Source organism: Sciurus vulgaris (genome assembly GCF_902686455.1).
Source record: "Sciurus vulgaris genome assembly, chromosome: 12".
NCBI lineage: Eukaryota > Metazoa > Chordata > Mammalia > Rodentia > Sciuridae > Sciurus > Sciurus vulgaris.
The window spans coordinates 81,417,032-81,443,307 of NC_136473.1; the positions used below are offsets into that span (position 1 = coordinate 81,417,032).

Genomic DNA, 26,276 nt, shown 5'->3' on the forward strand with positions numbered 1-26,276 from the left:
CCCCACCCCTTGTGTCAACCCCTTCCCCATTCCTGGTCCCAGCTTCCTTGAACTGTTTGAACCTCTGCTGGCCCCAGCCTTTGAGAGGCCGGTGCATTCACAGCCCACAGGCTAGGACGTGGAAACCTGGGGGCACCAGGCAGGCCAGTGGTGGGGAGTCTTTGCCCACTTCCTCCTCCCCCACCCCTGTGGTATCCTAGCTTCCTGTTCTTGATCACCATCAACAGCCCGCCCAGAGGGGGCCCTCTTTCCAATCCCCTCCTGCCCTCTCCTTTACTCAGGGCCCACACCACTGGCCAGTAGAAACACTGACCCACGTGGGGAAGTCAAGGCAGAGGCCAACCTCAGGTCACTGCCCACAGTGACCTAGGGATTCCCAGGCTCCTGCTCCTGCCACCTGTCTCTGGCCCTGGCCAAGTACTTTCCAGCTCCATCCAGCCTCCTCCTCAGGGTGACCCACCATTCTTAGAGGAGCCCCAAGGACAGGGAAGAAGCCAGGATCAGTTAGCCAAGGGGAGGCTCAGAAGAGCCAGGCCCTCCCAATTGCCCAGGGCAAGGGCAAGTGCCAGGAGGCCTCCTGCACCTCCAAAGGGTCACCCTTGTTCGTCACCTCAAAATCCTCCCGCAAGGGTCAGCTGAAGGCCCACCCCTCCCACCGCCCCCCGGCGCCCTCCCCTGTGCCCATGTACATCACTTCTTTTTTGCTGTCACTGTTTGACAGCTGAATCAGGGAAGTGGGGGGAAGAGAGGGAATGTGGAGGGGGAGAGTGGGGGCCGGGAAGGAGGTTTGGAATGTCACAGGTGTAAGGAGAAGGGGCCTGCCAGAGCCAGGCAGGGGTGGGGGGTCTGGGAGCTTGGACTCAGGGGCTGCTCCACAAGTCCCAGGCCTCCAGGTGCCCCAGTAGTGAAGAGGACTTGGGGGTCCACTGGCGTGAGGGCCAGAGCCTGTCAACGACTCGTACATCTTCTGAAAAGATGTCAGGTTCTGGGAGGAGCCCAGGGGACCTGGGGGAAGCCCCCAGACTGTCTCCAAGTCAGCTCTGCTGTCTGTGCCCCTGTGTGCAGGCCAAGGGAGCTGAGAGCCAGGACAGGGCTGGGGCCTGAGGAAGACCTTTCTGGCTGGCCAGGGGCCCTCCCATTCCACGTCCAGCAAGGATTCCTGCCTCCCCTTCCCACCCCACATCTGGGCCACATCTACTCCAGGAAGCTGCAGCCTGTTCTTGGCCATGACTTTCCAGCAAAGGCTTCTGGGGAGATGGCTCCTGGGCAGAGCAGAGGAGTGGAAATAAGTCTCTGGCGTGGTCGAGTTGACTAGGAGCACCCTGGGGTTCTTTGTGAGATGGCATGGAGTGGGGGGTCATCTGAGCTCTGCCCAGCAACCAGACCCAGAGAACTAGTGTGTCAGGAGAGAAGAGGGCTTAGGAGCCAGAAGAACTGGGTGCCCATGGAAGGCCCAGCCCCTCACCTATTCCCAGGAACAGGACCAGGGCCCTGGCAAAGGTGCCGGGACATGGCCAGCCTGTCCCTAGGCGCATAGGCAGGAGGCACCGACCCCTGGTGGCAGCTGCACAGGCGAGGGAGGGCAGCACGAGCAAGCTGGGGTGTGCGTGGGTGGAAGCGAGGAGGGGCGGAGGGAGGAAACTGGCTTCCTGAATCCTTCTCAGCCCTCAAAGACAGACCGACAGACTGATAGACAGCTGGCAGGAGGCAGCCTGGGGAGCACAGCTGCTCCAGTAAGTACCTGAAGCAGGGAGCAGGAGTGCCGCGCCCCAGGGTGGGGACAGCCCTGGGGACGGGGGCGTGGGAGGGGGAGTGGGCCCGCGGTGCCTGTGGGGAGTGGGCGCCCATACACCTGATGTCCCCAAGGCCAGGAGGGCAGGAAAGCCACAGGGAGCGCAAGGAGAGCAGAGGGAAGGCCCCTGGTGCTGCGGGAGAAGCCCTCTCCACCCGCACCTGCCAGGGCCCACGCTGCCCCTCACCTCCATCCCTGAGGGCTCAGCAACGTACACCCACCATCTCAGCACCTGTGACCCTGACTGTGGAAGACGGGGACTGCCCCCCAGAAGAGAAGGCTTCGTCACCTCCATGCCCCCACTCATGCCCCTAGCTGTCGCCTCACCATGCACTGTCACTCAAGGGCTTGGTGAGGCCATTTCCTGTGACGGTTACAGAGGCGGGAGATGGGGGAAGGGCAGGAGGAGGAAGGAAACACCCCCAGGCTAACCTCCCTGGACAGAGACCCCAGAAGCCAGAAATTATTTTGGAACTACCAGCAGTTAGGAGAGGACCCTGCGAGGGACCAGCAACCCGGAAGGTCTGGGTCTCCAACTGCCTCCAACACTGCTGGAGGCCTTTGCTTTCTTGCCCAATGGCTGGAGTCAGGGTGGCTTCTGAGAGCTTTGTCCCTTCACATCATTGACCTTTCTCCCTGGCCTCCTCTCACCTGAACCCCAGCTTAGGGTCCTGTCGCCCCTCCCTCTTCCTCCCTCTGGATTCTTTTCTATCTTCATCCATAACTCCACCCTTTCCTTTTCCTTTAACCGCAGACAGCCTGTGCCCTGAATCCCACCAAAGCGATCCTGTCCTTCCCAGGGTGAAAATGAGGCCACCTCTTGGGGAATGGGGCTTGCGAGCCTCCTTCTGGCCAGACAGGCCAGAGGCCAGCAGCTGCAGGGCCTTGTCTTCCAGGCAGACCTCATGGCTGAGTGAGCCTCCCTTGGGCCAGTGCCCCACCCCAGCATGGTCCAGACCCGTGGGGGGCGCTCCAGAGCACCGCTGCTGACCTCATCTTTGGGGGCCACCATGACCCAACCTCCGCCCGCCAAAGCACCAGCCAAGAAGCACGTCCGGCTGCAGGAGAGGTAAGATCTTTCCCGGAGCGGGGTCTTCCCAGCCGTGGCTCTTGGGTCGCTCCCCCCGCCCTCCAGCTGCCCCTCCAGTTCTCACAGCCTCGTCCAGAGGCCCTCTCCTTTGGACTCCAATCTGGAAAGGAAATCAATGACATTAATTTGCATATCCTTTGCATTTTCTTTGTGTTTCTGGGACACAAAGTTTCATTTCAACCCTGAACCTGCACCCTAAATCCCAGGTTTGGATGGCTGTCCCTGGGGCGAAGTTGGGGGTAGGTCTGAGCCTGGGGACCAGCTTGAGAAGGAGGAGAGGCGGGTAGCTGGGAAGAGCCGTTGTTCTGGTGTTCCCTCATCTGGCTGACAAAGGGACAAAACCATGCCGAAGGTCCCTGAACCCTTGCATTCACTCTGGAGCACTGAGCAGCCTCCTCAAATGTACCCTGTACATCATCATTGTAAGGTGAGCAGTTGTTATTGGGTGCTTACTAGGCGGGGCTCCAATGTGGCTCTGATGCTGGACGTGCGTTCCTTGGGCACCGTGGAGCCCATCTGCTCAGTGAACACACCCCGAGAGGTCACCCTACACTTTCTGCGCACAGCTGGACACCCCCTTACCTGCTGGGCCCTGCAGCACCAGCCACCCAGCCCCAAGCAACTGGAGGAAGAATTCTTGGTAAGAACTTGGGGTCCCTTCTGCATCACTCTGTTCTTTGCATCTGAAGTGGCCAGCTGACTGCAATCCATCATGGGCACCTCAGGCATGTCTGCTCTTTGCACCCAGAGCAAAGAAAATGCTGGGACTCGGGAGAGGAGGCTGCCCCCACGTTTCCACCCTACCCAGGCCTCCATAGCAATGCCAAGAGGGGATGGCCAGGGCCCAACCCTGCCAGGAAAGGGGGAAAGGGGAGAAAAGGAGGCTGGGAAGAGGAGCAGTTGTTCACTCATGTCTCCCCCTGCCAGAAGATCCCCTCGAACTTCGTCAACCCTGAAGACCTAGATATCCCTGGTCATGCCTCCAAGGACCGGTACAAGACCATCTTGCCAAGTAAGAGTGGCAGTGGGGATGGAGGGAAGTAGGCACTCTGCCCAGCACTGGCAAGCTTCAGAAGACAAGATGCACAGCCTGGGTCAAGGAAGGACAAGAGGGCTTGAAACATCTTTCCCTGGTAGGGGAAAAAAGGGGCAATAATCATGGCAGCAGCAATGATAAATTTGCAGATGCCTACTGTAGGCCAGGTACCACCTTCCACCTTCTGTGAACTCACTTCTCCAAGGGTCCCTATGAAGTTGGCAAGATGGTGTTATTGTGCCCATTTCACAAATGAGAAAACCAAGGGACAGAACAGTTGCATCGCTTGCCCAAGGTCACACAGCTCCTTGTACCACAACTTCCTCATCTTCCTCTCATGTAGGAAGGCTTCACAGCAGAAGAGGCTTCTGGGATGATGCCCCAAGACGTAGAGGGCTTTGAGAAACACACATGGAGGCAGGGCAGAGAGCAGAGGCAGGTTGGATGGGGGACCCTGGGCTGACAGGCCCAGGGGTAGCGCCTGCTGCTTTGCCTGTCCCCACAGGCAGCCCCATCCGGCCTGCCACCTGCAGTGACTGGCACTCGTGTTACCTCCTGCTGATACTCCCCCCCTCCTCTTGCACCCTCTGCCAACTTGGACGGATCCAGGGACTGGGAGTGTTCCTCCAAGTGGAGAGAGGGATAAGTTTAATCCTTTTCCTAATTCTGACCAGCCCTGCAGCCACCAGAGAGGGGCAGTCCCCTTACCTGAGGTTCCCCTGACTTTGGGGCGGCCTGTGTTCCTAGCCAGGCTGGCCCATGAGGGGAGAATCCCCTCCCCTTTTCTCACAGGCCTGCTTCTTTATCTTCATTTGGATTTGATCTAGAGAAATCCCTTCTCCTTAGAGGAGAGACCACAGGATCTAGTGGCTGAATGAAATCTTGAGTCCTAGTCCCTCCTGAACATCAAGTGATCTGGGGCAATCACTCATCTGAACCCGGTATTCACCACAGTATCTCTTTTTTTCTATTTTTATTGGTATTTTCCTGTTCTGCACCCTCATTGATCTGAAGAGTAGACTGTTACAAGAACTTCCTGTTTCAACTTTGTGGCTCTATGCCCTCTCCTCTCTAGTCTGTTTCGCACAATATCACTCAGCCTTCCCAGATTATTGCTGGAAATTGATATCACTCTCCTGCTCAAAAATACTCTGTGGCTCTCTATTATCTACATATAAAATAATCCAATGGGTATTGGGCTACTTGCTATATACAAAGTACTGTGATAACTGGGTCCTCTGACCCAGTTAGAGTCTGTATTAGTTGGTCACCATTTGACCTCTGACCGCCACTGATTTTTACTTCCTAGATCCTCAGAGCCGTGTCTGTCTTGGTCGGGTACAGAGCCAGGAGGACGGTGATTATATCAATGCCAACTACATCCGAGTGAGTAGCCTGCTGCAGTACTGGGGGGAATGGGAGTGTTGGTGGGATTGTGTTTGAAGATGTCACATGATACCTTCCAGGTGTGGCTGGTAGGTCGGGTGCGTTGGTGTCCCTCCCTGCTCTGACTCACTGCTGTCATAGCCCTTCCAGGCTGGGATGGCCACTGAACAAACCCAAAGACACCAATAAGAAAACAGCAAATGCTAAAAATTTCTGAAAAGAAGAGATTGCCAAATCTCCTTCAACTACCTTATCACCCTGTGTATGTCAACTCTCTAAACCTGGCAGGAAGTTAGCATTTTTGAACCTAGTCACTAACTTCTTAAAGGCTAATCACTCCTGAGATCTTCATGGGAGAAACCAATACAAATAGGAGCACTCCCCACAACCAGTCAGATCCTATGGGAAAGGCCAATGCAAATAGGGGAGCCCCCCACCCTCACCTTTGCCCTGAGCTTTGAAGCAGCCTGTCTTTTGTGGAAATGATTGAATTGATGTCCAGCTAATAGGAACCTGAAGGCAAGATGGGCTCTCTACCCCAACTGCTCATCTCTATCCACTCTAAATAGAAATAGAAGTAGCGCCCTCTACTGGCAGACATGGGTATGACATCAGTCAGGGCTGCAGAAATTAGCTATTGTCAGGAAAGCAGTGGGGACACATGGTCTTCCACTGTTCATCTGAAACTAGCAGAACAGTGGGCTGGATTTCACTGTCATCTTGAGGAACAGGAAGCTGGGGATCCTGAAGAGGAGAGAGACAGGCTAGGGAGAGGGTCCTACATTTCACTGCTAAATGTATAAAAGTAATGCATAAAAGAGAAGCATAATTCACAATCAATGAACACTTTTGGCATTTGGTGCTAGAAGAAAGCAGCAGGGGAGGAAGGGAACAAACTTTTAAACAGCACCTGATATATGCTAGACTTTTAATATAGTGTATTAAATTTAATCCACACTACGTTCCTGCAAGAGAGATATCATTATGTCCAGTTTGCAGATGAGGAAACTGGGACTTACAGAAGCTAGGTAACATGCTCGTAGTAGCACAGCTAGGAGATATCAGAACAGGGATTTGAATTCACCTGTTCCTCATTCCAGAACCCGTGTCTAGGCCAGGGATGTAGCACAGTGGTAGAGCACTTTCCTGGCTGCAATTAAACAAGATAAAACAAAACAAAACTTGTCCTTTCCACCCTGTGGCTTCTGAGTGTGTGCTGGTACACATGTGTGTGTTCACTGGCTTCAGCCTGATCCCAGCACCGCAGAGTCTGGGCTTCCCCTGCACTCCAATCTCACTGCTTCCCTGAGCTTCTGCACCCCCTTCCCTCCAGGGCTATGATGGACAGGAGAAGGTCTACATTGCGACCCAGGGCCCCATGCCCAACACCGTGTCAGACTTCTGGGAGATGGTGTGGCAAGAAGAAGTGTGCCTTATTGTCATGCTCACTCAGCTCCGGGAGGGCAAGGAGGTAGGTGGCAGAGCCACAGTCCTTGGTGAACCCCAAAAGGGCTACATCCTACCCCAACACACTTACACCCATGCAGGCAGCTTGGCACCACAGGCTTCCTGGGAGCTAAGAACACTGACAGCCAACCCCAACTCTTGCTTGAGGTGTGTATATATATATATATATATATATATATATATATATATATATACCCTGGGTAGGAGGGTCTTGGCCAAAATATGGGATGGGGCAAACACTTGCCCTGCAGGGTCAACCTCAGGAGAGCCAGGCCCCAGTTGCTGACTTCCCCCAGTGGGGGTGAGATGTGGGGAGGGGATACAGCCTCCTCTGAGCTCTCCCCACCCCTGCTGCAACTGAGAGACACCCCCCTCTGACTCCCAGATCCCTCCCTTCTAGAAATGTGTCCACTACTGGCCCACTAAAGAGGAAACCTATGGACCCTTCCAGATACGCATCCAGGACATGAAAGAGTGCCCAGAATACACTGTTCGGCAGCTTGTCATCCAGGTACCATCCCTTGGGGCCAGGCCCAGTCCACAGGGAAGTAGGACCACCCCTAGCATCTCTGGGACTCAGGCCCAACCTCCACTGGGAGCCCAGCTTACTCATCTAAACCTTGAGCCCACGTCTAAAAGAGGTGCTTGAGCCACAGAAGAGAGACTTGGGCACTGACCTCAGGTAGCCTCTAGTCTAATAGTGCAGAGCGAACAAATCAAATAGGAACTGACAGGAAGCAACACCCACCTATGCTGAACGGCCCAGGCAAGGGGAGCAGGGTCCAGGAGCATGCTGAAGGAATGAGAAGAAGTTGAAAGAGACATAGGACAATCCATGCGAAGGTGCTTTAAAAGGTCGTCTATCATTGCATAGTGTTTTACATTTTCCAAAACATTTCTCTACCAATTCATTAGTGTCTAAGCATCCCAGGTAGTAAGTCAATATGGCATCACTGTTCTTACTTTCTAGGCAAAACAAACAAACAAACAAACAAAAACAAACAGGGTTATGTGCTAGTTAGAGGCAGAGTCAAGACTTGAACTTGGGTCTTTCCCTCTCCCAGGACAATGCTCCTGGAAAGGACAGTGTCTGCTCTGAGCTGATGAGTCCCTCCCGGGCTTATCGTAGCCCCTGCCCTCCTCTGACAGAGCCCTCCACCAGGCCTGCTTCTCACGCGTGTCTCTGTCCCAGCACCAGGAGGAACGTCGGTCAGTGAAGCACATCCTCTTCTCAGCCTGGCCTGACCACCAGACTCCAGAATCCGCTGGGCCCCTGCTGCGCCTGGTGGCCGAGGTGGAGGAGAGCCCGGAGACCACCGCCAACACTGGGCCCATCGTGGTCCACTGCAGGTGCGGGGCCACCGCCTCCATCGTGGCCTGGATCCCTGGATCCCTTGCTCCCCTCCCTCCCACTGGGTCTCTGCTGGGAGGGGGTTCTAAGCAGAACAGCATCAGGCAGACCCAATTCTCACTTGGACAGGAACCTTTGTCATTCAGCGAGTGTTCTATTCTTCCGACCTCCTTCGTGCAGAACCCAGACATCTGGTCTGCACACTCAGGCACAATGCAGAGAGGGGATAGAATATCAGGAAGCTCCTGGGTGACTATCAAGAGTCCCTGATGTTGGGGGCTCATTTATTCACTCAACAAGCTTTTATGGAAAACCTATTATTGTCAGGCACAATGTTAGACTCTAAGCAGATAGCAGTCCTCAAAATCGTTTGATTTCTTCCCTGACAGTTTTGGGACCTGGTGGGAATGATAGCAGACCAAACAAGTCAACTCCACATGAGGCCAGGAGGGCTGGGATGGGGAGCGTGGAATCAAGTTGCCTCACCCAGACTTTGGCCAGAGGTGGTTTTCCAAGAGGAAGGACATCTAAGCTACACTAGGACCTTAAAGGGAATTGATCGAGTGAAAAGGGGACTGGGCAAGCATTCGGAGCAGATGGCACAGCATATGCAAAGGCCCAGAGAAGAAATGTAAAGCTTGGTACATTGCTGGGAGTGTGGTTAGAGGGGGAGCCATAGTGTGTGGGAATAGTGATGGTAGATGAGTCTAGAAGGCCAGGGAAGGCAACGTGAAGAGTAGCCCCATGGGACTCACTAAGACGTCTGGATTTGTCTTATTGTTTATTTATTTAGGTGCTGGGGATAGAACACAAGACCTTGGGTTTGCCATTTTATTTCTTTGAGTTTCTTTGGTTTTGTTCGCTTGGGCACTGGGGATGGAACCCAGGGCCTCACGCATGCTAGGCAAGTGCTCTGCCACCAGCTACATCACCAACTCTTTCTACTTTATTTTGAAACAGGGTCTTGTTAAGTTGCTGAAGGTCTCTCTAAGCTGCCCAGGCTGGCCTCAAACTTGTGATCCTCCTGCCTCAGCCTCCCAAGCTTGCTGAGGTTCCAGGCATGCTCCATCACACCTGGCTCAGAATTACTCTTTTAAAAGGATGCTTTGGCTACAGAGGCAAAGTAGGAGTGAGTGGGGGATGGTGCAGGGGACGAGACAAAACGAGGAGACCACTAGGAGTGGACTCCTAATACAACAACATCCAGGCAAAAAGTACAAATGGAGGGGGCTCCTGGGCCCACCCACAGGTGACCCCTGGACATAGGTGCTAGGGGTCATTGGTGGTTTCTCTCAGGGTTTCATGCAAGACTTGCTTAAGATGGAAAGAGAGTGTTTTGGAACAAAGGGCAGGATAGAACAGAGCTGAGAGAAGAGGACTGTGGGAGGGGGTGGGGGGAGGCAACAGGGGGACCAAGCCTGGGCAGCTGTGGAGGCTGAGTCTGAGCTGGAGGAAGTCACGGGCAGACAAGGAGGGCCCGAGGGGTCAACTAGCCCACATGTGGGGCACTCTCAGTTGAGAACTGTTGTAGACTGGTAAGCAGAAAAGAGACCATCGCAGTGTTCATAGGAACTGGAAGGTGAACTGGATGAGGGCTGGAGTGAGGCTAAGGAGGAGTGTGAACTCAGGGCGGGGCGTGGTTCAGTGGTAGAGCGCAAGCGTAGCACACAGGAGGCCCTGGGTTCATCCCAGCATCTCGAGGAGGAGCAAACTCCTCCAGTCCAGCTATAATCCACCAGGGTGCTGAGACCTGAGGTGCAGTGCCCCATCCTCAGAATCCTGCACCGCAAATTCAGCAACTGCAGGGATTTTTTTTCTTTTTTCTCTTTGGTACTAGGGATTGAACCCAAGGGTGCTCAACCACTGAGCCACATCCCCAGCCCTTTTTTTATATTTTATTTTGAAACAGGGACTCACTGAGTTGCTTAGGGTCTCGCTAGGTTCCTGAGGCTGGTTTTGAACCCCCAATCCTCCTGCCTCAGCCTCCTGAGCCTCTGGGATTATAAATTCACACCATCATGCCTAGCAGGTCCCATTTTTGTCCATAGTTTTGGAGCCCAGCTCCCACATTTCCTGTTCACTCCACTCCCTCGCTTCTTCCCTCCTGTGACCTCCTCATCTTCTCTCTGGTTATATCCAGTGCAGGGATTGGCCGGACAGGCTGCTTCATCGCCACCCGAATTGGCTGCCAACAGCTGAAGGCCCGAGGTGAAGTGGACATTCTGGGCATTGTGTGCCAACTGCGGCTAGACAGGTGGGTATATGATAAACAAGACTAGTCATGCTAATGAGTGGCATGGGACCCTTGGGCTGACATGTCACCATCACCATCAAGCACTCTTTCAAGAAAGGAAAGTGCCCTTTGGTTTAAAGAGCTGTCCATTTTGCAGATAACAGCCAGGAATGAACCTCTATGCGGAATTATATCTTGGGGCCTGGAATTCAATATGTCGCCTTATGGATTTTCCATGACCTGTCAATCTCTCATGCATTCCCCAGCCTCTTCCAAATGCCTAGTCGGGAAAGTTGGAAAATAAGATACAGTTGATTCTAGATATGAGGTGGCCATGGGCGAGTCACAGATGCTCACTGGGTTTAGAGACAGAGGAGCAGTGTTCAGATTCCTACTTGCATCTTACTGAGCTGTCATGAAATTTCTCTATGCCCTATTTCTTCATGCTCAGTGTGCTATTGGAAGGGATGAACTAAATCACATGAAAATAATTTGGAAAATATTATGCAAATGCACAGAATTACTATTTTTACTTTTAGGATTATTGAAAAGAGGAAAAACTTGAGGGTTGGGAATATTCCTGGCTCAACCTGAGGAAATCAGAGGTCTGGTTTTGCTCAGGAGCTGAATGGACCAGAGAAGACCAAGTATCAATGTGGGGTACTTCCTCCTCAGTACCCAGCCTTCCTCTCTTGAGGGGAAGCTTGAGGAATAGAAAGTAGGATGAACACATGGGAGGGAGAGAGACAGGACTTTCCAGTAGGACCATGGAGATGTTTGACCGCAGGCATTCAGCAAGCTCCCTGGCCCTCCTTTGCTCATGGTTGGTCTGTTTCTCCTTGCAGAGGGGGGATGATTCAGACTGCAGAGCAATACCAGTTCCTGCACCACACTTTGGCCCTGTACGCAGCCCAGCTGCCCCAGGAACCCAGCCCCTGACCCCTGCCACCCTCCACCAGCCCAGGTGCCAACCTCCCTTCAGGCCTGGGTCTGGGGAAGTGGGCTGTCAGAGCTGGAGTACCCCTGCACAGGAATGGGAAGGGGTGCCCCATTAGTGAGCACTTAGGGGCCCAGGAAGCTGCATCAGCAAGAATGAGAGGCCAGGCTCCAGGTGTCCCCACTGGTCACTCTTCTGCTTCCTCTAGTCGCCCCAGATGGACAATAGAGAAGCCTCCAAATCTCTGACCTTAAAGATAAGAGCTGGCATAGGCTGAGCCAGAAGCCCAAATATGTTGTCCTTCTCAAAAATGCTCTTTGTGAGCTTCGATATTCTGATCTATGACATAGACATAAAGTGCTTTGCTGTCATAAGGGGAGCAATTAGAGAAGTCCCTAGAAACTGTTCCAGTGGTCTCCCCTCTTCCTGGGGCTGGTAAGAGGGTGATTCCAAGATTTTCCTCTGCCCAGGCCCTGCCTATGCCCTGGCCAGAGAAGAGCTGGGAAAAGTCTGGTTCTGACCTCAGTCAGATCCTCAGGACACTGGCACGTGCTCCCTGTCCCACCCTACATATCAGTGAGTGCTGGATGACCCCTCGAAGGTGAACAAAGACCCGAATGAGCCCTGCTTCCACGCATGCATCCTGGGAGGAGCCTATAGAGGTGACTAGGCATGGCAGTTGAAATCTCGGGAAGAGGGAACATGTGGGGACCAATCAGAGGCCAAGAAGTCTGCTCCTGCCTACATAACTGCCTGCCACTCATCCCATCCACTTTCTGTGGAGCCCCAACACTCTCTGCTTTGCTCTAAGACCTCAGAAGATACACTGGGTGTCCAGGAAGTACCAAAGAAAGAGGAGACAGGTGGAGCAAAGAACTCCATCTGATTCTGGGACCTCCATCCCCACCATATCCTCCATGCCCTGCATTTGCAGGGTATGCCTGGAGAGCTTGGCTGTTTCCAGAACAATGTGGGTTCCAACCACCCTGTGCAGACAGAAGGACTCACACTGAATTGTGACCTCTTACATCTACCCCAGAGAACTAATTCACCTTATTCATCTCAGCATCAACACGATTTCCAGAGCAACCCAGATCTATCTCAGGGCTGAACTACAGCACCTCAGGAAGGCACCCAAACCCTGAGCCCTCTTTGACTCTGAGACAGCCTGCCTCTGGGAATGATGGGAATAAAGCACCATTCCTCCTGGCCCTAGTGGCTGACACCAGTTCTCTATGGAAACCCCAAGGAGCTGGTCCCGGAAAGCAGGTGGGCTCCCCCTTCACGACGTCTCTTTTAAAGGACATGCAGTGCTGCTGTTGAGGTTCATTTCCTTCACGCTTCTGCTTGGCCTTATCGAGAAGTCCTTCCATGCTTTATAGGCCTAGGTTGGGCACACCTGCACCTCCACCTTCTGGAGACCTGTGGGAGGCGCTACCATCTGTGCCACCCAAGCTAGGTGGAGGGCTCTTAAGTGCCTGATCCTGCCCTGAGCTCGGACCCAGTCTGGAGGAAAGCAATGGCATAGCCCCATGGGTACCCTCCTGCACTGTGGTTCCAACCTTGCTCCAGAGCTCAGAGGGTACCAGCTCTGGAGAAGTAACCAAGAGGAAAAAATAAAGACTTCTTGGATGACTGATTGATTCCGTCTTTCCATCTTCTTAAGCCTCTGGGGCTCTTTAGAGCAATAGAGTGTACTCCATAGACCGGTTACAGGCTGCAGCAATCTTCACCCCTGGGATATTCATTTTTCTGGCCCTTCCAAGGATAGGAAACAAAATGCAACTCTAAGTCAATTTAGGAAATGAGACTGAGGTACATGCTATCTTAGCCTGCCCAGGCTACTGTAACAAAATAGCTTAAACTGGGTGGCTTAGAAACAATAGAAATTGAGGCTGGGGATGTAGCTCAGTGGTAGGTAGCTTGCCTAGCCCGTATAAGGTCCTGTATCCAGGACCACAAAAACAAACAAACAAAAATTCGAGGAATTTGTGTCTCACTGCTCTGTATGATAGGAAGTCCAAGATCAATGTGCTTGTTAGGGCCCACACGCTGGCTCGTAAGCAGAGCCTTCTCTCTGCCTGGTGGAAGGGGCATAAGGCTCTGGGCTGGGCTCCATGTTTTCCCTCTCTCCCTCTCTCCCCATCCTTTTTTATAAGGACACTAATCCTATCCAGTAGGGCTCCACCTCAGGACTTAATCACCTGCAAAGGCCCCAACTCCTAATACCATCACTGGGGGATTAGGATTTCAACATATGAATTTGGAGGATACACATTCAGTCACTCAGACATACCAAGTACATCAGGAGCTAAAGAGAGACTTTAAAAGGGACTTTTTAAAGGGAAAAGATTAGACAGACAGTGCTTAATAAACCAGAACATTTACTGGTCTAAGGCAGGGATTCCTCCACTTTGTCAACTATTTGAACATTTGGGGTCATCTAACTCTTGGGCAGGTTTGATGGATATGATTGATGTTGATAGTTTATTTGCCTTTGACCGCGAGAGTTGATTCCAAATCCAAAGGAGCAACCAGCAAAGGCTAGAGACTGCCCTGAAGCGGGGGACTAGTGAGGTACAGCTGGCTGGGTGATCAGCCTGCTGACTGAGCAGGCCGGGTGGTTAGTTCCTGCAAGGGAGGAGTGGGGACATCTCTGCGCCCCGCAGCACCCACTATCAGTTCTGCTCTGAAAGAAAACTTTGCTTTTCACCAAAACAGTACATATTTCCTTTTGCCACAGATGTTCCTCACTGGGGATCCCCTGCCAGGATTTTTGTCTGTTTTATTATCACCATGATACTAGCAATAATCAGCATCAAGTTCAAACATCCATTTCACTTTGGACCAGAGGCCTCCTAACCAAGTGGCCTGGGTAAGTTGTGGGTAACAACACAAGATGGAGTATTAGAAGACCCATATGTGGCTGTTACTCTCCGCTGGGTGCATTTTGGAGGATGGGACTCAGTACCCAGGGATGCTCAGAGGCAAGGATTAAGGAACAAAAAACCTCCATTGCCTCCCTTTCCTTGAGACCTCATCTTCGTGTCCTGGAAAGTGGGCGACACCACCACCCGCTTCTTCAACCTGGAAACGCTGTTACTTAACGGGACCGCACCCGCATCAGGACCACCACCCTTTAAGACAGAAGGGGTGGCAACAGCGCGCGGCGGCCCAGGAAGAGAGAAAATAAAATTCGCTCCTTCTCCCTAAGCGCCCGGTGACGCCCGCTGCCAGTCAACTCCTACCCTGCAGCCCCCAGCCGCCCCACCCACCCGCCCGCCCGCGGGCGCCGGCCCCCGGCTGCGGGCGAGGGAGGAGCGCGCGCTCGGGTGCGAGCAGGACGCGGCCCGGCCCGCGGGAGGGCGGCGGCGGCGCCGGCGGAGGAGGAGGGCGCTGAAGCCACACCCATCGGCGAGCGGATCCGGGGGCAGCGAGTCGTCGGCCGCCGAGCTCCAGCCTCCGCCCGCACCGAGCAGCGGGACCCGGGCCGCACCGGGGAGGGGCCGCTCCGGGCCGCAGCGCGAGGGCAACGAGGGGCGGCGGGGACCCGGCACCGGGCGGGGCCGGCGGCAGCGACCATGATCGCTTTGTTCAATAAGCTGCTGGACTGGTTCAAGGCCCTGTTCTGGAAGGAGGAGATGGAGCTCACGCTGGTCGGGCTGCAGTACTCGGGCAAGACCACCTTCGTCAACGTGATCGCGGTACGAGGGCGCGTGGCGCGGGGCCCGGGCGCGGGCCGAGTGTCTGGCCTGTCTCCGCCTGCACTGCGCCCTGGGGAACCCGGGTCGCCGCCTGGCATGGCCGGGCACCGCCGGGCGTCGGGCGGGGGAGGAGCCGGTCCCGGGCGCTTGGGGCCTAGCACGGCGGGTGGGGGACCCGGGTGGCACGCTACTCGGTCTCCCGCCCCGGCCGGGATGGCACGGCAGCAGGCAGGGGGTAGGGGAGTGGGACGCAGGAGACGGGTGGTGCCCTGAGATTGGCGGCCCAGAGAGGGTCTCCAGGCACCAGGGACCCGCTACCGGCTGAGACAGGCCCCCGCTCAAGGGGGCATGACAGGGCGAAAGTGCCCGGGCCTTTCCGCCCCGCATGTGGAGCGTCACGGGACAGGCTGCCTGAGCAGGTTGGAGGGGGCCTGAGCCAACCCAGTCCCACCCTGAAGGCTCCATCCCATTTTGTTTGAATATGATTCCTGACCCCACCGAGTAGAGGGGAGGTATCCCCCAGGGGCAGAGGAGTCAGCTGAGGCCCTTGGCTTAGACCCAGACTCCTCCTTCCCGGAACCTCTCCGGGACCGTGGTGTTGCCAGGGGGTCCAGAGAGGATGGCACGGTAAAGGGAGTTTGGAGTATCTGCCTGGCTCAGAAGTTGCAGGAGGAGGCACTCCCTACCAGCGGATGAGTTGCAGGGGTGCTACCGACCTGGGGGCATTGAAGAGTCAGAACTGAGGATGGCATTTGTTGTAGTCTTTCTGTGCCAGGGGAGTGGTGGAGAAGGAGTTAAAATCTCTCTCTCAAAAAAAAAGGGAAGATGCGCTCCCTGGGTGTGTGAGCTGAGGCTGCAGTAATGGCTGCGGCCTGCATTTCCCAGCCAGGCAGGACTTGGGCTTGTGGGGCCCGGGAAGCCTTGGGACGGACTCTAGTGTTGTCCAGGAACCTGTCCAGGACCCAAAGATGGGATTTCCAAGAACTGTGATGTAGCCAGATACTGACAGAAAATACTGATGAGATAGGTGGGCAGGGGATAGTGGCCCCCAGCCTAGGCACTGCCACCTGCCTGGGTTGTCACCCAACCTTGCAGGACCTGGGTCTCCCTGACAGGTCTCAGCATCCCTTGAGGGAGAGTAGCTACTACACTGGGCCTGAGGCAGCAGGACAGATGGAAGGCTGGAGGGGCTGGTGCTCACGGTCACATGATTGGGCACTGGCTTCCTTCCCTACACATGCTCTGCAGATGACCTCTGCCCCTTCCTCCACCCAGCATCTCTGGCCAGGGAAGAACATCTAGGTCAGTGCCAAGGTTTGGGGCATGATACTTTTCTGAACTAACGTGCTTCTGGGCTCCTGTCTGCCTAAGCCCTGACCCTAGGGTCAGAGACGCCTTGGTTAGACTTGGCATTGACTTGTGACTAGGGATCCAAGAGCCACAGCACAACACCTGGACTCCTACCTGGCTCTGTAGGCCTCGGTGGCTGGGCTTCTATGCATTTAGTTCTGGGAGATGTCTCTGGAGTAAGACTAAGAGGAGAAACAAGTAACTGAGCTCAGCTTAGGTGTCACCTCCTGTCCCCAAGGAAATGCTCCTCATGGAGCATTATTAAAGCCATGTTCCTGGACAGGGATCCACAAGTACCCAGGTGGGTTCAGTTTCTCTAGACCAGCATCAATCCAGATGAGAGGCTGTGTCACAGGGCAGAAACAGAACCCAAGAATCCCAAATTCTGCTGCCAGGGTCTAGAGTTTCTGTGACGTTCAGGGAAAGTTCCCCCTTTCTAGCCCAGATGTTCCCCTTTTTAGATATTAAGTTTATCACTTTAACTGGTATATCCTAAAAGAGCAGGCCAAGTTTCCCTTCCCTAAAAGAGGTCTTCCAAGAAAAACCGTCCCTTGCAGACTACAGTTGGAATTCCAGCATCTGGCTAACTCCATTGTTCTCAGATCTACCAGGGCTACCGCACCAGAATGTCTGCTCACCCTGTATAGAATAAGTAGTGTCTTCCAGAAAGAAATGAAGACCACGACCCCAGGGCTCTGTGTCCATGCCTGCCACTGATCTCTTTCATGTGTTCCCCTGGCCTCTGTCTCAGCATCTTCCCACTTGGGTTCTATTCTCTTGATGAGGTCTGGCTTTAAATAGGAATTGAGTTTAGTGTGTCTAGCCGCTCAGCAGGTTAATATGAATTGGAAAAGAAATTAGGTAGAAACTTTACAGTGCTTCTAAGAAACTAAAACTGATCTGAGTTCTGAAAGAATTGTGATGGTAGAAAAGTAGGAGTTTGCCTGGGGAAACAAATACTTTCAAATATTTAAAAGTATAAAAGACTGTCCTGCAGAAGAACTAGTCTTGCGGTACCCAACAGGAGTTAGGACAGAAGGCTAGAAATTATAGGAAGATGGATTCTTGATTCATCATAATAGTTAGGGCAGACCCAGAAGGGAATGGGCCAGAGGATGTTCAAGTCTGAGACAAGAGGTTGATCTAGATGACTTAAGATTACTTCCATTCTTATCTGAGGAACTTGTGAGGCATTAGCAGGGATATTAAATCATACTCTGATCCAACTTAGCTCTGACCATGGCTGAGCACCATGGCTGGTGCTGGGGTGGGTCTGGCTCCCTGTAGTTCTCCTAGCATCCTTCTTTGCCAAGGTCACATTCCACCAGGCTAGATTGTCATCTATTTGGGAGCCTGTGCATCTTCTCATTGCTAAAGACCAATGATGGTTCCTGTGCTATATTAAAACTAATTCTAGCTGGGCGTGGTGGCTCATGCTTTTAATCTCCACTACTCAAGAGGCTGAGACGGGAGGGTCACAAGTTCAAGGCCAGCCTGGGCAATTTAATGAGTTTCTGTTTCAAAATTTAGACTGGGGGTGTGGCAGAGCTCATGCCTAGCATTTGGGGAGACTCTGAGTTCTATCTTCAGCACCACCAAAAGAAAAAAAGAAAGAAAATTCCAAGCACCTAGTTAACCTTACTCATAATTCCTAGGAGACCAAAACCTTTGTCCCCTTTTTTATAGTATGAAACTCTGGGACCCTGGGGCCCAGAGAGGATAAAGTATCTTGTCAAAGCTCCCCTATTGTGAGGATGAAAGAACTGGCTTCCTTCCACAGACTTAGTATTTCTTATTTGGGTGGGTTTTTTGTTTTGTTTTGTTTTGGGTGCTGGGGAATCGAACCCAGGGCCTTGTGCTTACAAGGCAAACACTCTACCGACTGAGCTATCTCCCCAGCCCCAGGGTTTTTTGTTTTTTGTTTGTGGTTCAACTAGGGTTGAACCCAGGGGTGCTTTACCACTGAGCCATATACCCAGTCCTTTTTATTTACTTATTTACTTATTTTATTTTGAGATAGGGAAGGCTCACTAACTTGCTGAGGCTGGCCTTGAAATTGCCCTCCTCCCGCCTCAGCCTCCTGAGTGGCTGGGATTGTAGGTACGTGCTGCCACACCCAGCTCCATATTCTTTTTGTTTAGTTTTGTTTCTTTGGCAGTACTGGGGATTGAACCCAGGGCCTCACACATGCCAGGCAAGTGCTCTACCACTGAGCTACACCCTAAACCCCTCCATGTTCTTCATCAGCTGGGATGGCATGGAGTATCCTTTGGTCCAGCCTTGGCAGGGCAGCTCAGAATTGTTCTGGGGCTTGGGTTCTCCCACTTTGCCAGAGGGGGAAGCAGTCCTTCTTCAGGCACACCCTCCTGCTGTGATTCCTAACTACTGGGGCTCTTAGACCCTTTGGATAACTGAGAAAAATTAGGGACCCTTTCTGCAGAGGAGCATACAGTTAGTCCTCCATATCGATGGGTTCTGCATCTGTGTATTCAACCAACCAAGGATCAAAAATATTTTGAAAAAAACAGACATGGTGGCTCATGCCTTTTGTCCTGGCTACTTGGGAGACTGAGGCAAGGGAATCCCTTCAGCCCAGGAGTTTGAGGCCAGCCTGGACAACACAGCGAAACCTCGTCTTATAGTTTCCAAGCTGGATGTGGTGCTGCAAGCTTGTAATCCCAGTGGCTCGGGAGGCTGAGGCAGGAGGATCCCAAGTTCAAAGCCAGCCTCAGCATTTTAGCAAGGTCCTAAGCAACTCAGTGAGACGCTGCCTCAAAACAAAAATATAAAAAAAGGGTGGGGATGTGACTCAGTGGTTAATTACCCCTGGGTTTAATCCCCAGTACAAAAAAAAAAAAAAAAAAAAAAGAAAAGAAAAAAGAAAGAAACAAAAAAAATCAGTTTTCAGAAAAAATTTTATCTGTATTGAACATAAACCTAATTTTTCTTTCCATTAATCCCTAAGCATTATAGTACGATGACAGTATGATAACTATTTACAGTGTTTGCATTGCTATTAGATATTATAAGTAATCAAGAGATCATTTAAAATATAGGGGAGGATGTGTGTAGGCAAATACTGTGCCATTTTATCTAAGGGACTTGAGCATCCCCAGATTTTGGTACTGAGTGGGGGTCTTGGAACCAACCCCTGTGGATTCCAAGGAAATACAGCACATATAAACAAAGCAGCACACACAGAGACAGTGTGCAATTTCAGGAAATCCATTTGGGCCCCAGGTTAGGAACCCCTGCCCTACCTTGTCACTGGACATTGGTATAGGCACTCGATTCTCACCTCATCCTAAGGCCTTGGAGAACAGGTGTCCTTGTGGATAGAAGGGAATGATGCTCAAAGAGGACCTGAGGGGTCTTCAGGTAGACTTGGAGGTGCTAAGGAATAACTGATAGTCTCCTGCAGCTTGGCCAGTGGTCAGAGCCCCTGCCTTTTATGGGAACTGAGGCAAATTATTCTACCACTGGGTGGGAGAAAAGGATGTGGTAAAGGAACAGGGCTGTCATCCTCAGGTTCGAGGTTAAGTGAGCCTTGTCTCCTGCAGCCTGATTCTGGGTGGTAAGCAGAAGTGTCCTCCGTGTGCATGAGGCCTTCTCAAAGGTTTTTCAACCTAGACTGGGAGAATGTTCTTCATATGGCCTGGGAGGGAGTTGGTTCTGGCCTTATTTGAAGTCTGTGGTTGGTTTAGAACAATCCAGAGATCTTAGGGACAGTTTAAAGGGGAGAAGTGAAAATTACTAGAATTTGAAAATGGATTATGGAGAATGGAATTACAATCAACTCTCAAGTCAGCAAACGTTCCCTAATGCTATTGCTGTAGACATGGTCCCTCTCCCTATGAAGCTTTTGGTTTAGGGGTAAACGCACGGAAACAAATAATAGTGTGGTTCATCTACTCTAACAGATGGAGTAAGGTACACTAAACCAAACTATTTGTAATTTTTTTTATTTTTATTTTTTGGTACTGGGAATTGAGCCCAGGGGCACTTAATCACTGAGCCACATCCCTGACCCTTTTTAGGGGTCTCACTGAGTTGCTGAGGGCCTTGCAAAGATGCCGAGGCTGGCTTCAAACTCACCATCCTCCTGCCTCAGCCTCCAGGCGGCTGGGGATTATAGTGATGCACCACTGTGCCTGCCTGACCATGGATAATTCTGACATTGCTTGGCATTTATTATGTTTTGGGAGTGGTCAGTTTATACCCCTCCCCTCAATTTGCACTTGAATATTTACTGCTAATTTGAAAATGTGTCTGTTTTCCTTGACTTGTCCCTTGAGAGTTAGGCCAGGACCTCTTCCAGGTTTTTTTCCTGGGAAGTAATTTTTCTTCCACTGGAGACTAAATACAGTCAAGAGGCTTCAGTTAACAGAGTACTGTAGGTTAGACCTTACGAAGAACTTTCTCCCAATCTAGGTTGAAAGCTTCGAGATGGCTTGAGGAAGGTGGGCCTCTTCACAGGAGATCTCCAGGTGTGGGTGGACATCTAGTTTGGTTATGGACCATCCTGCCTGAAAGCAAGGGGCATTCAGCGATGGTCCCTGTGACACTGACCCCCGGTCCCACAGTGTCCTGTGGGACGTCTGAGAGGCTCTGACTTCCCCGCTGCATTCTTCCAGCAGCATCCTGCCCTGTGACCATCAGGAAGGACACATTGGGGTCCTGTGGGACTCGCACCTTTCATAATTCTACTCTTCTCTCCAGTCAGGACAGTTCAATGAGGACATGATCCCCACCGTGGGTTTCAACATGCGCAAAATCACCAAAGGGAATGTGACCATCAAGGTGAGGGGCGGGAGGCTGAAACCACCAGCAAGGTGGCTGAGGAGGAGTGTGTGTGTTGGGGAGGGCAAGAGAGACCCCTGGGAGGAGCAGGCCGGGGAGAGCAGAGATGGGGGTCCCATCACTGGAAAATTGAAAAAAGAGAGCTTGAAGATGTCACAGGTCACTGGAGGGGTGTGAGGACAGAGGAGGAGAACCTGAGAGGAGGAGGCGGGGACTGTGAGGAGCCAAGATGGGTTTTGGTCACCTACTTGCTACTGAGGCCATCTCACCCTCTTCTTGCTCAGCTCTGGGACATTGGGGGACAGCCCCGTTTCCGCAGCATGTGGGAGCGCTACTGCCGGGGAGTGAGTGCCATCGTGTAAGTATGGGCTGGTGGGGCTGGAGGACTCTTCAGCCTTACCTGGTCCTTCTCCACCCCACCCACCCCTGCCACACACACTACCTGCTGGGACCTCAGAGCCACAGAATCAGAGTAGATGTAGTCCTGAGTTCATGGCCAACTTCCTGTGCACGACCTGTCTGTTTGCCCCCTGCTTGCTTCTTATTGGATGAATGCTCTGGACCCACTGCCCAGTCTAAGAACCAAACCAGCTGGACCGTCCAGAGCTCCTCATTGTCTCCTTGACGACCCCCAGCTCACGTCACCACTGTTTTGAATCTGGGGTGATTCATTGCCTTACTTTTTAGAAATGATTTTATTTGACATTTATATACCCAAACAACAGATCCTTTAGTTTTCCTGATAGAATAGACAATAGGTGGTATTTAAATCTGATTTTTTTAAAAAAGTATCTTGCTGCAAGAAAATATCCTGGGATTTCCTTTGCTTTTTCCACTCTTGCCTTCCATAGGCTTCCCATGAGAACCTTAGTGGGCTGCTTTGGGCTGGACTTACAGCTGATCTACAGGGCCCAAGCCTGTGCCCCATGAGGAACAGCTTCCACAGATGGCAGGATAAAGGTGACTCAAGAGTCACCAGTTTCTTATCCCCATGGCTTCAGAAAGGGTTCATTGAGCAAAAGCCTTGAGCCCAGCCAGGTTTGCCCATAGCTCCAGAGGGGACCACACTGCAACAGGAGGTTTCTTGCTCCCAGCACCAGCTCCTCTCTTCCTTCCTGCCCTCCGTGCTTGGTGACCACGTGCTTGGTGACCACAAGGCTGCCTTGCCTTTCCCCAGGTATATGGTGGACGCTGCAGACCAGGAGAAGATCGAGGCCTCCAAAAATGAACTCCACAACCTGCTGGACAAACCTCAGTTGCAGGGCATCCCGGTCAGCAAGGGAATGGAGTGGGAGGCGGGAGGGAGCTTGGCTGGGAAGTCACTGGGAGTGGGAGGAAAGCCTGGCCCCCAGGGTGGAGAGAGGAGGTGGGGAAGGGTGGAGCTGCTCTCCACCTAATCCTCATCCTTCCTCCACTGTAGGTCTTAGTCCTGGGTAACAAGCGGGACCTCCCAGGGGCACTGGATGAGAAGGAACTGATTGAAAAAATGTGAGTTTGATGGTTCTTTGTACTTCCAGCTCCCCAAACTCCCCAGCCACCAGACTTGGAGGCTGGGCTTGTTGCAGTTTTCAGCATTCACCACACGGTGACAGCAGAACGCACCTTCCAAGAGCCTCACCCTTATTGTAGCCAGTTTAAGCAGAAAAAGCCCCTGTCTTCCCCTAGTCCCAGGTTCCCAGGCAGTCCCAGCCTCAGCAGGCTCTACTGTGGTCTCCCCCTAGGAATCTGTCTGCCATCCAGGACAGAGAGATCTGCTGCTACTCCATCTCCTGCAAAGAGAAAGACAACATTGGTGCGTGAGTTTGGGGAGCTACTGAGCTTTGGGGAGTGGCAGTGGGGAGAAGAGAGACCTTTTCTGGATGTCTTAGCATTGGGCCCTCAGAGGTTCCCAGTCCACAGCTGGCCTTTAGCACAAAGCTTTGGGGTCCTGCGGTGCCGTGGGCCACCAGGAGGCCCCACTCTGAGTATATACTAGCTTCTGCCCCACTGATGTGTGACCTTGGGCCACCACCCCTCTTACACACTTCTGAGGTTATGGGTTGAACCAGACAGCTCCAGGTCACTCCACATGCCGGGGCTTTGTCTCTGTCCATCTGGGGCTGTTTGGAACATTGTCAGCCTGGGCTTTGGGTGCCCTTCGACTTGCTCCCTGGCTCCCTGGTTTAGGGGATCCCTGGGCTCATTGCCACACCCCAGCCAGCTTCTCCTACACCCCAGCATGCAGCAAAGCCTTATGCACTTCTCTCTTGTCTCCTGCCCAGACATCACCCTACAGTGGCTTATTCAACACTCAAAGTCACGGAGAAGCTGAGACCGCGGCCCTTCTCCCTCTGACCAGGGACAGCGGTGATCTAAACCTGAAGCCGAGCTCCCCGCCCACCCCATCCCCCCCAACCCACCCCTCCTCACTCCGTGAGGGGACGGCCCTCTGGGGCTCCCAGAGTCCCATTCTGCTGAGGTTTGAACTCCTGTTTTTATTGTAAAATAAATTGCCCCCCATCTGGGCCCCGAACCTCTCCCCCTTCTCTACCTTCATCCCTTCACCCAACCCTGCTTCCCTCCAGCAGCCCTGGCCCCACGGCCCCCAGCTTCCCCCTGTCCTGCGCCTCTACTTCCCTTTTCAACACTCTCTGTTGTTGTCCTGTGTGTACAGTATATATATGTATATATATTTTAATTTTTTAATTTAAGCAAAGACTAAAATCAACCATTTGATGCTGCAGGGGCCATTCAGGATCTGGGAGGGGGCAGTCTAGAGAGAAGGAAAGAGATGCAGGGTGGGCTTGGGGCAAGTTCAGACCCTAGGCAGAGGCTGGCACCTGGGTCAGGTACCAGCCCAGGTGCTGGTGGCCGCTTCCGTGTCCTGCGTGTTTCTGTCTCCCAGCCTGGCTTGCCAGAGACCACCAGGCCTAAGGGGCAGGCAAGCGGTGTCCATGCTGCCCCAGCACCCTCTCCGCCTGTTCCTGGTCCCTGGCTCCTGCCCCTACCCAGGGCCCCCACCTCCAGGGCCCACCTCTTTTTCTGTTCTCATTTTGCAGAGTTGCACAAGGAGAGAACTCAGCATGGGGGGTTGGTTCTTTGGGTTTTGTTTTTGTTTATTTGTTTAATTTAATGATTTGTAAAGTGATGTTCCTCTTCCTTTTTTACACTTTTCAGCTCATATTTAACCTCTGTTTGGAATATGATTCTTGTAACTGTACAATTTTTTTTGCCTCCTAATAATAATAACAACAATAAATTACCAATTTTGCGTTGGGGGGTGCGTGGTGCCGGTTATTTTTCTGCTGACGGTAATGGCTGCCCCGGGCCTGTGGGGATGCCGGCCCCCCCACGCACTGGGCATAAACAGCCACGGGGAGCTGGCCCACAGTGGGGCACGTGTTCACCCAGAAACAATGGTCCCTCACAGGACAGCCTCCCACACGTGTGTCTGGGCTCCAGCGTTGCCTCCTTCCCATTCTCTTTTCAGACTTTCATGTGGTCCCAGTCTTGAGCTGGCAGCTGCCAAGCGAGGCTGAGGATCTATCTGTGGAAGGAGCTGCCCAGGCCCGGGTCAGAGTGGCCTGCCTCACTGTGCTCCAGCGGAGCTTCTGTTTCTCTACAGCCAGTTCAGCCCTTAGCCCTTCTCTTTTCCAAGTCCCTGACCTCACCTGCCGTTAGGGTTGGATCAGAACCAGAACTCTGCCCACCCCTCAGCCCCAGTCTGCAGTTGGAGCCAGTTAAGTGTCTTCCCAGAGTAGTCCTGGCCGGCAGAGCCCGGTGGGTTAACTCCTTTACCTCCTTTCTGTTGGTGTCGGCACTCCTGGTTTCCTGGGAGAGGCCCTACCTTCACCCCTCTGCCTGTTGAGTCCTCCCCCTACCCTGCCTGTCTAGCCAGACCTCTCTGTGATGCCCACAGCTACTACCAGGGCCTTGTCGGTCCTGCTCACTCAAATTCGAAGCCATCTTGACCCAGTTTTCTATAAGCCCTGCCTCCTGGCTCCGCCTCCCCTTCACCCTGGAAAATGGAGCAGGCCCCTGCAGAACACCCTGTCCCTTCCTGCTACTAGAGGAAGAAGATGCCACATTCGCCCTTAGTTCTGCAAATGGGCTCCCAGGACCCTGTGCCCTTGGACTCTCCAGTCCTGAGCTCGCCCAGCCCCTCGCCCTTCATCCATGCCCCGGGCTGCTTCTTGGAGGCACTGTCTCACCCTCAGCCATCAGGGAAGCACCCTGCCTAGAGGGGGGCAGTCCCCCATTCCCAGAAGAGTTTGAAGAAGGATTTTAGATGGGATTTGGGAACTAGAGCTAAGTGATTCTGGGGTGACTTCCAACCCCTAAGGATGAAGGTGGGCCCAGGCTCTGGTCCCCATCCTCATGGCTACAAAGGTGACTGGGTTTGCCTCTGGCCCAGAGCCTAGGGATGGACCAACAGTCTTATTCTTTCGGGGATTTAAGGGCTGAGGTGCCTCAGGTCTGTCCTCCTTCAACAGGGTAAAAGTTGGAGATAAGAGGCATTAGTTACCAGTAAGTAAGCCAGCGGACATCTCCCTAGCCCAGGGCCTGCATGGAGCAGGTGCCTAATAAGACTTAAGAACTCATTTAAGTTGAACAGGGAACAGACTAGGAATATGGTATAGGTAATTGTCACGTTTAGGGCTTGATGCCAAAACTGGATAAGTTTAAAGACATTGTGATCTGGAATTGTTTAAGACCCCGACCTGGAAAGGGAGAGAAGGTAGCAGGCACCAGGCCAGATGCTTGACATATCATCTCATTTAATGACCACAGTCCTCTGTGAAGGAGGGATTGCTTCTGTCTCCCAGGTAAGGAAGTAGAGATAGGCTAAGTGACTGCATTCAGGCCCCAGGGTATATCCTGGAGCTGAGATGGAATGAGGGGGTCCCTGGACAGAGGGGAGTTGCAGAGGATCCTGCCCACAGCAGGGGCTGAGGGCTGCTCAGTGGGGTCTGCCCTCGGGGGTGTCAGCACCTCCTCCAAGGACTCCAGCTTGTCTACCGCCCACCCCTCTACCTTCCCCCGCCCCAAGCCTGGGACCCCTCAGCAACAAACCGCACATTGTTCCCTAGCTGGCCCAGGCTGAAGGGACAGTGGCTCTTTCCCAAGGCAGGCCAGCCTGCTGACTAATTC

The 26,276-nt window shown here is 52.9% G+C and overlaps 2 protein-coding genes across 6 annotated transcripts; both read left to right on the top strand.

Moving 5' to 3' along the window:
• The first annotated feature begins 1,613 nt into the window (after positions 1-1,613).
• Positions 1,614-12,928, top strand: PTPN7 (protein tyrosine phosphatase non-receptor type 7). 5 transcript variants are annotated; one of them, XM_079107107.1, is made up of 11 exons: positions 1,614-1,733; positions 2,689-2,861; positions 3,339-3,522; positions 3,810-3,894; positions 5,228-5,304; positions 6,638-6,775; positions 7,172-7,282; positions 7,964-8,121; positions 10,263-10,376; positions 11,201-11,319; positions 11,870-12,928. In XM_079107107.1, exons 2-10 carry the CDS (start codon positions 2,740-2,742, stop codon positions 11,292-11,294), a joined length of 1,083 nt encoding a protein of 360 aa, XP_078963233.1. In that variant the 5' UTR covers positions 1,614-1,733; positions 2,689-2,739; the 3' UTR covers positions 11,295-11,319; positions 11,870-12,928. The 5 variants fall into 5 exon arrangements, with proteins under 5 accessions (XP_078963233.1, XP_078963232.1, XP_078963231.1 ...); XM_079107106.1 differs by having other exon boundaries at positions 11,763-11,889; XM_079107105.1 differs by having other exon boundaries at positions 11,201-12,928.
• Positions 12,929-14,669: 1,741 nt separating this feature from the next.
• Positions 14,670-24,402, top strand: ARL8A (ARF like GTPase 8A). The gene is made up of 7 exons (XM_079106557.1): positions 14,670-14,996; positions 21,066-21,146; positions 21,431-21,504; positions 22,324-22,417; positions 22,567-22,634; positions 22,868-22,938; positions 23,408-24,402. Exons 1-7 carry the CDS (start codon positions 14,874-14,876, stop codon positions 23,455-23,457), a joined length of 561 nt encoding a protein of 186 aa, XP_078962683.1. The 5' UTR covers positions 14,670-14,873; the 3' UTR covers positions 23,458-24,402.
• Positions 24,403-26,276: the final 1,874 nt, after the last annotated feature.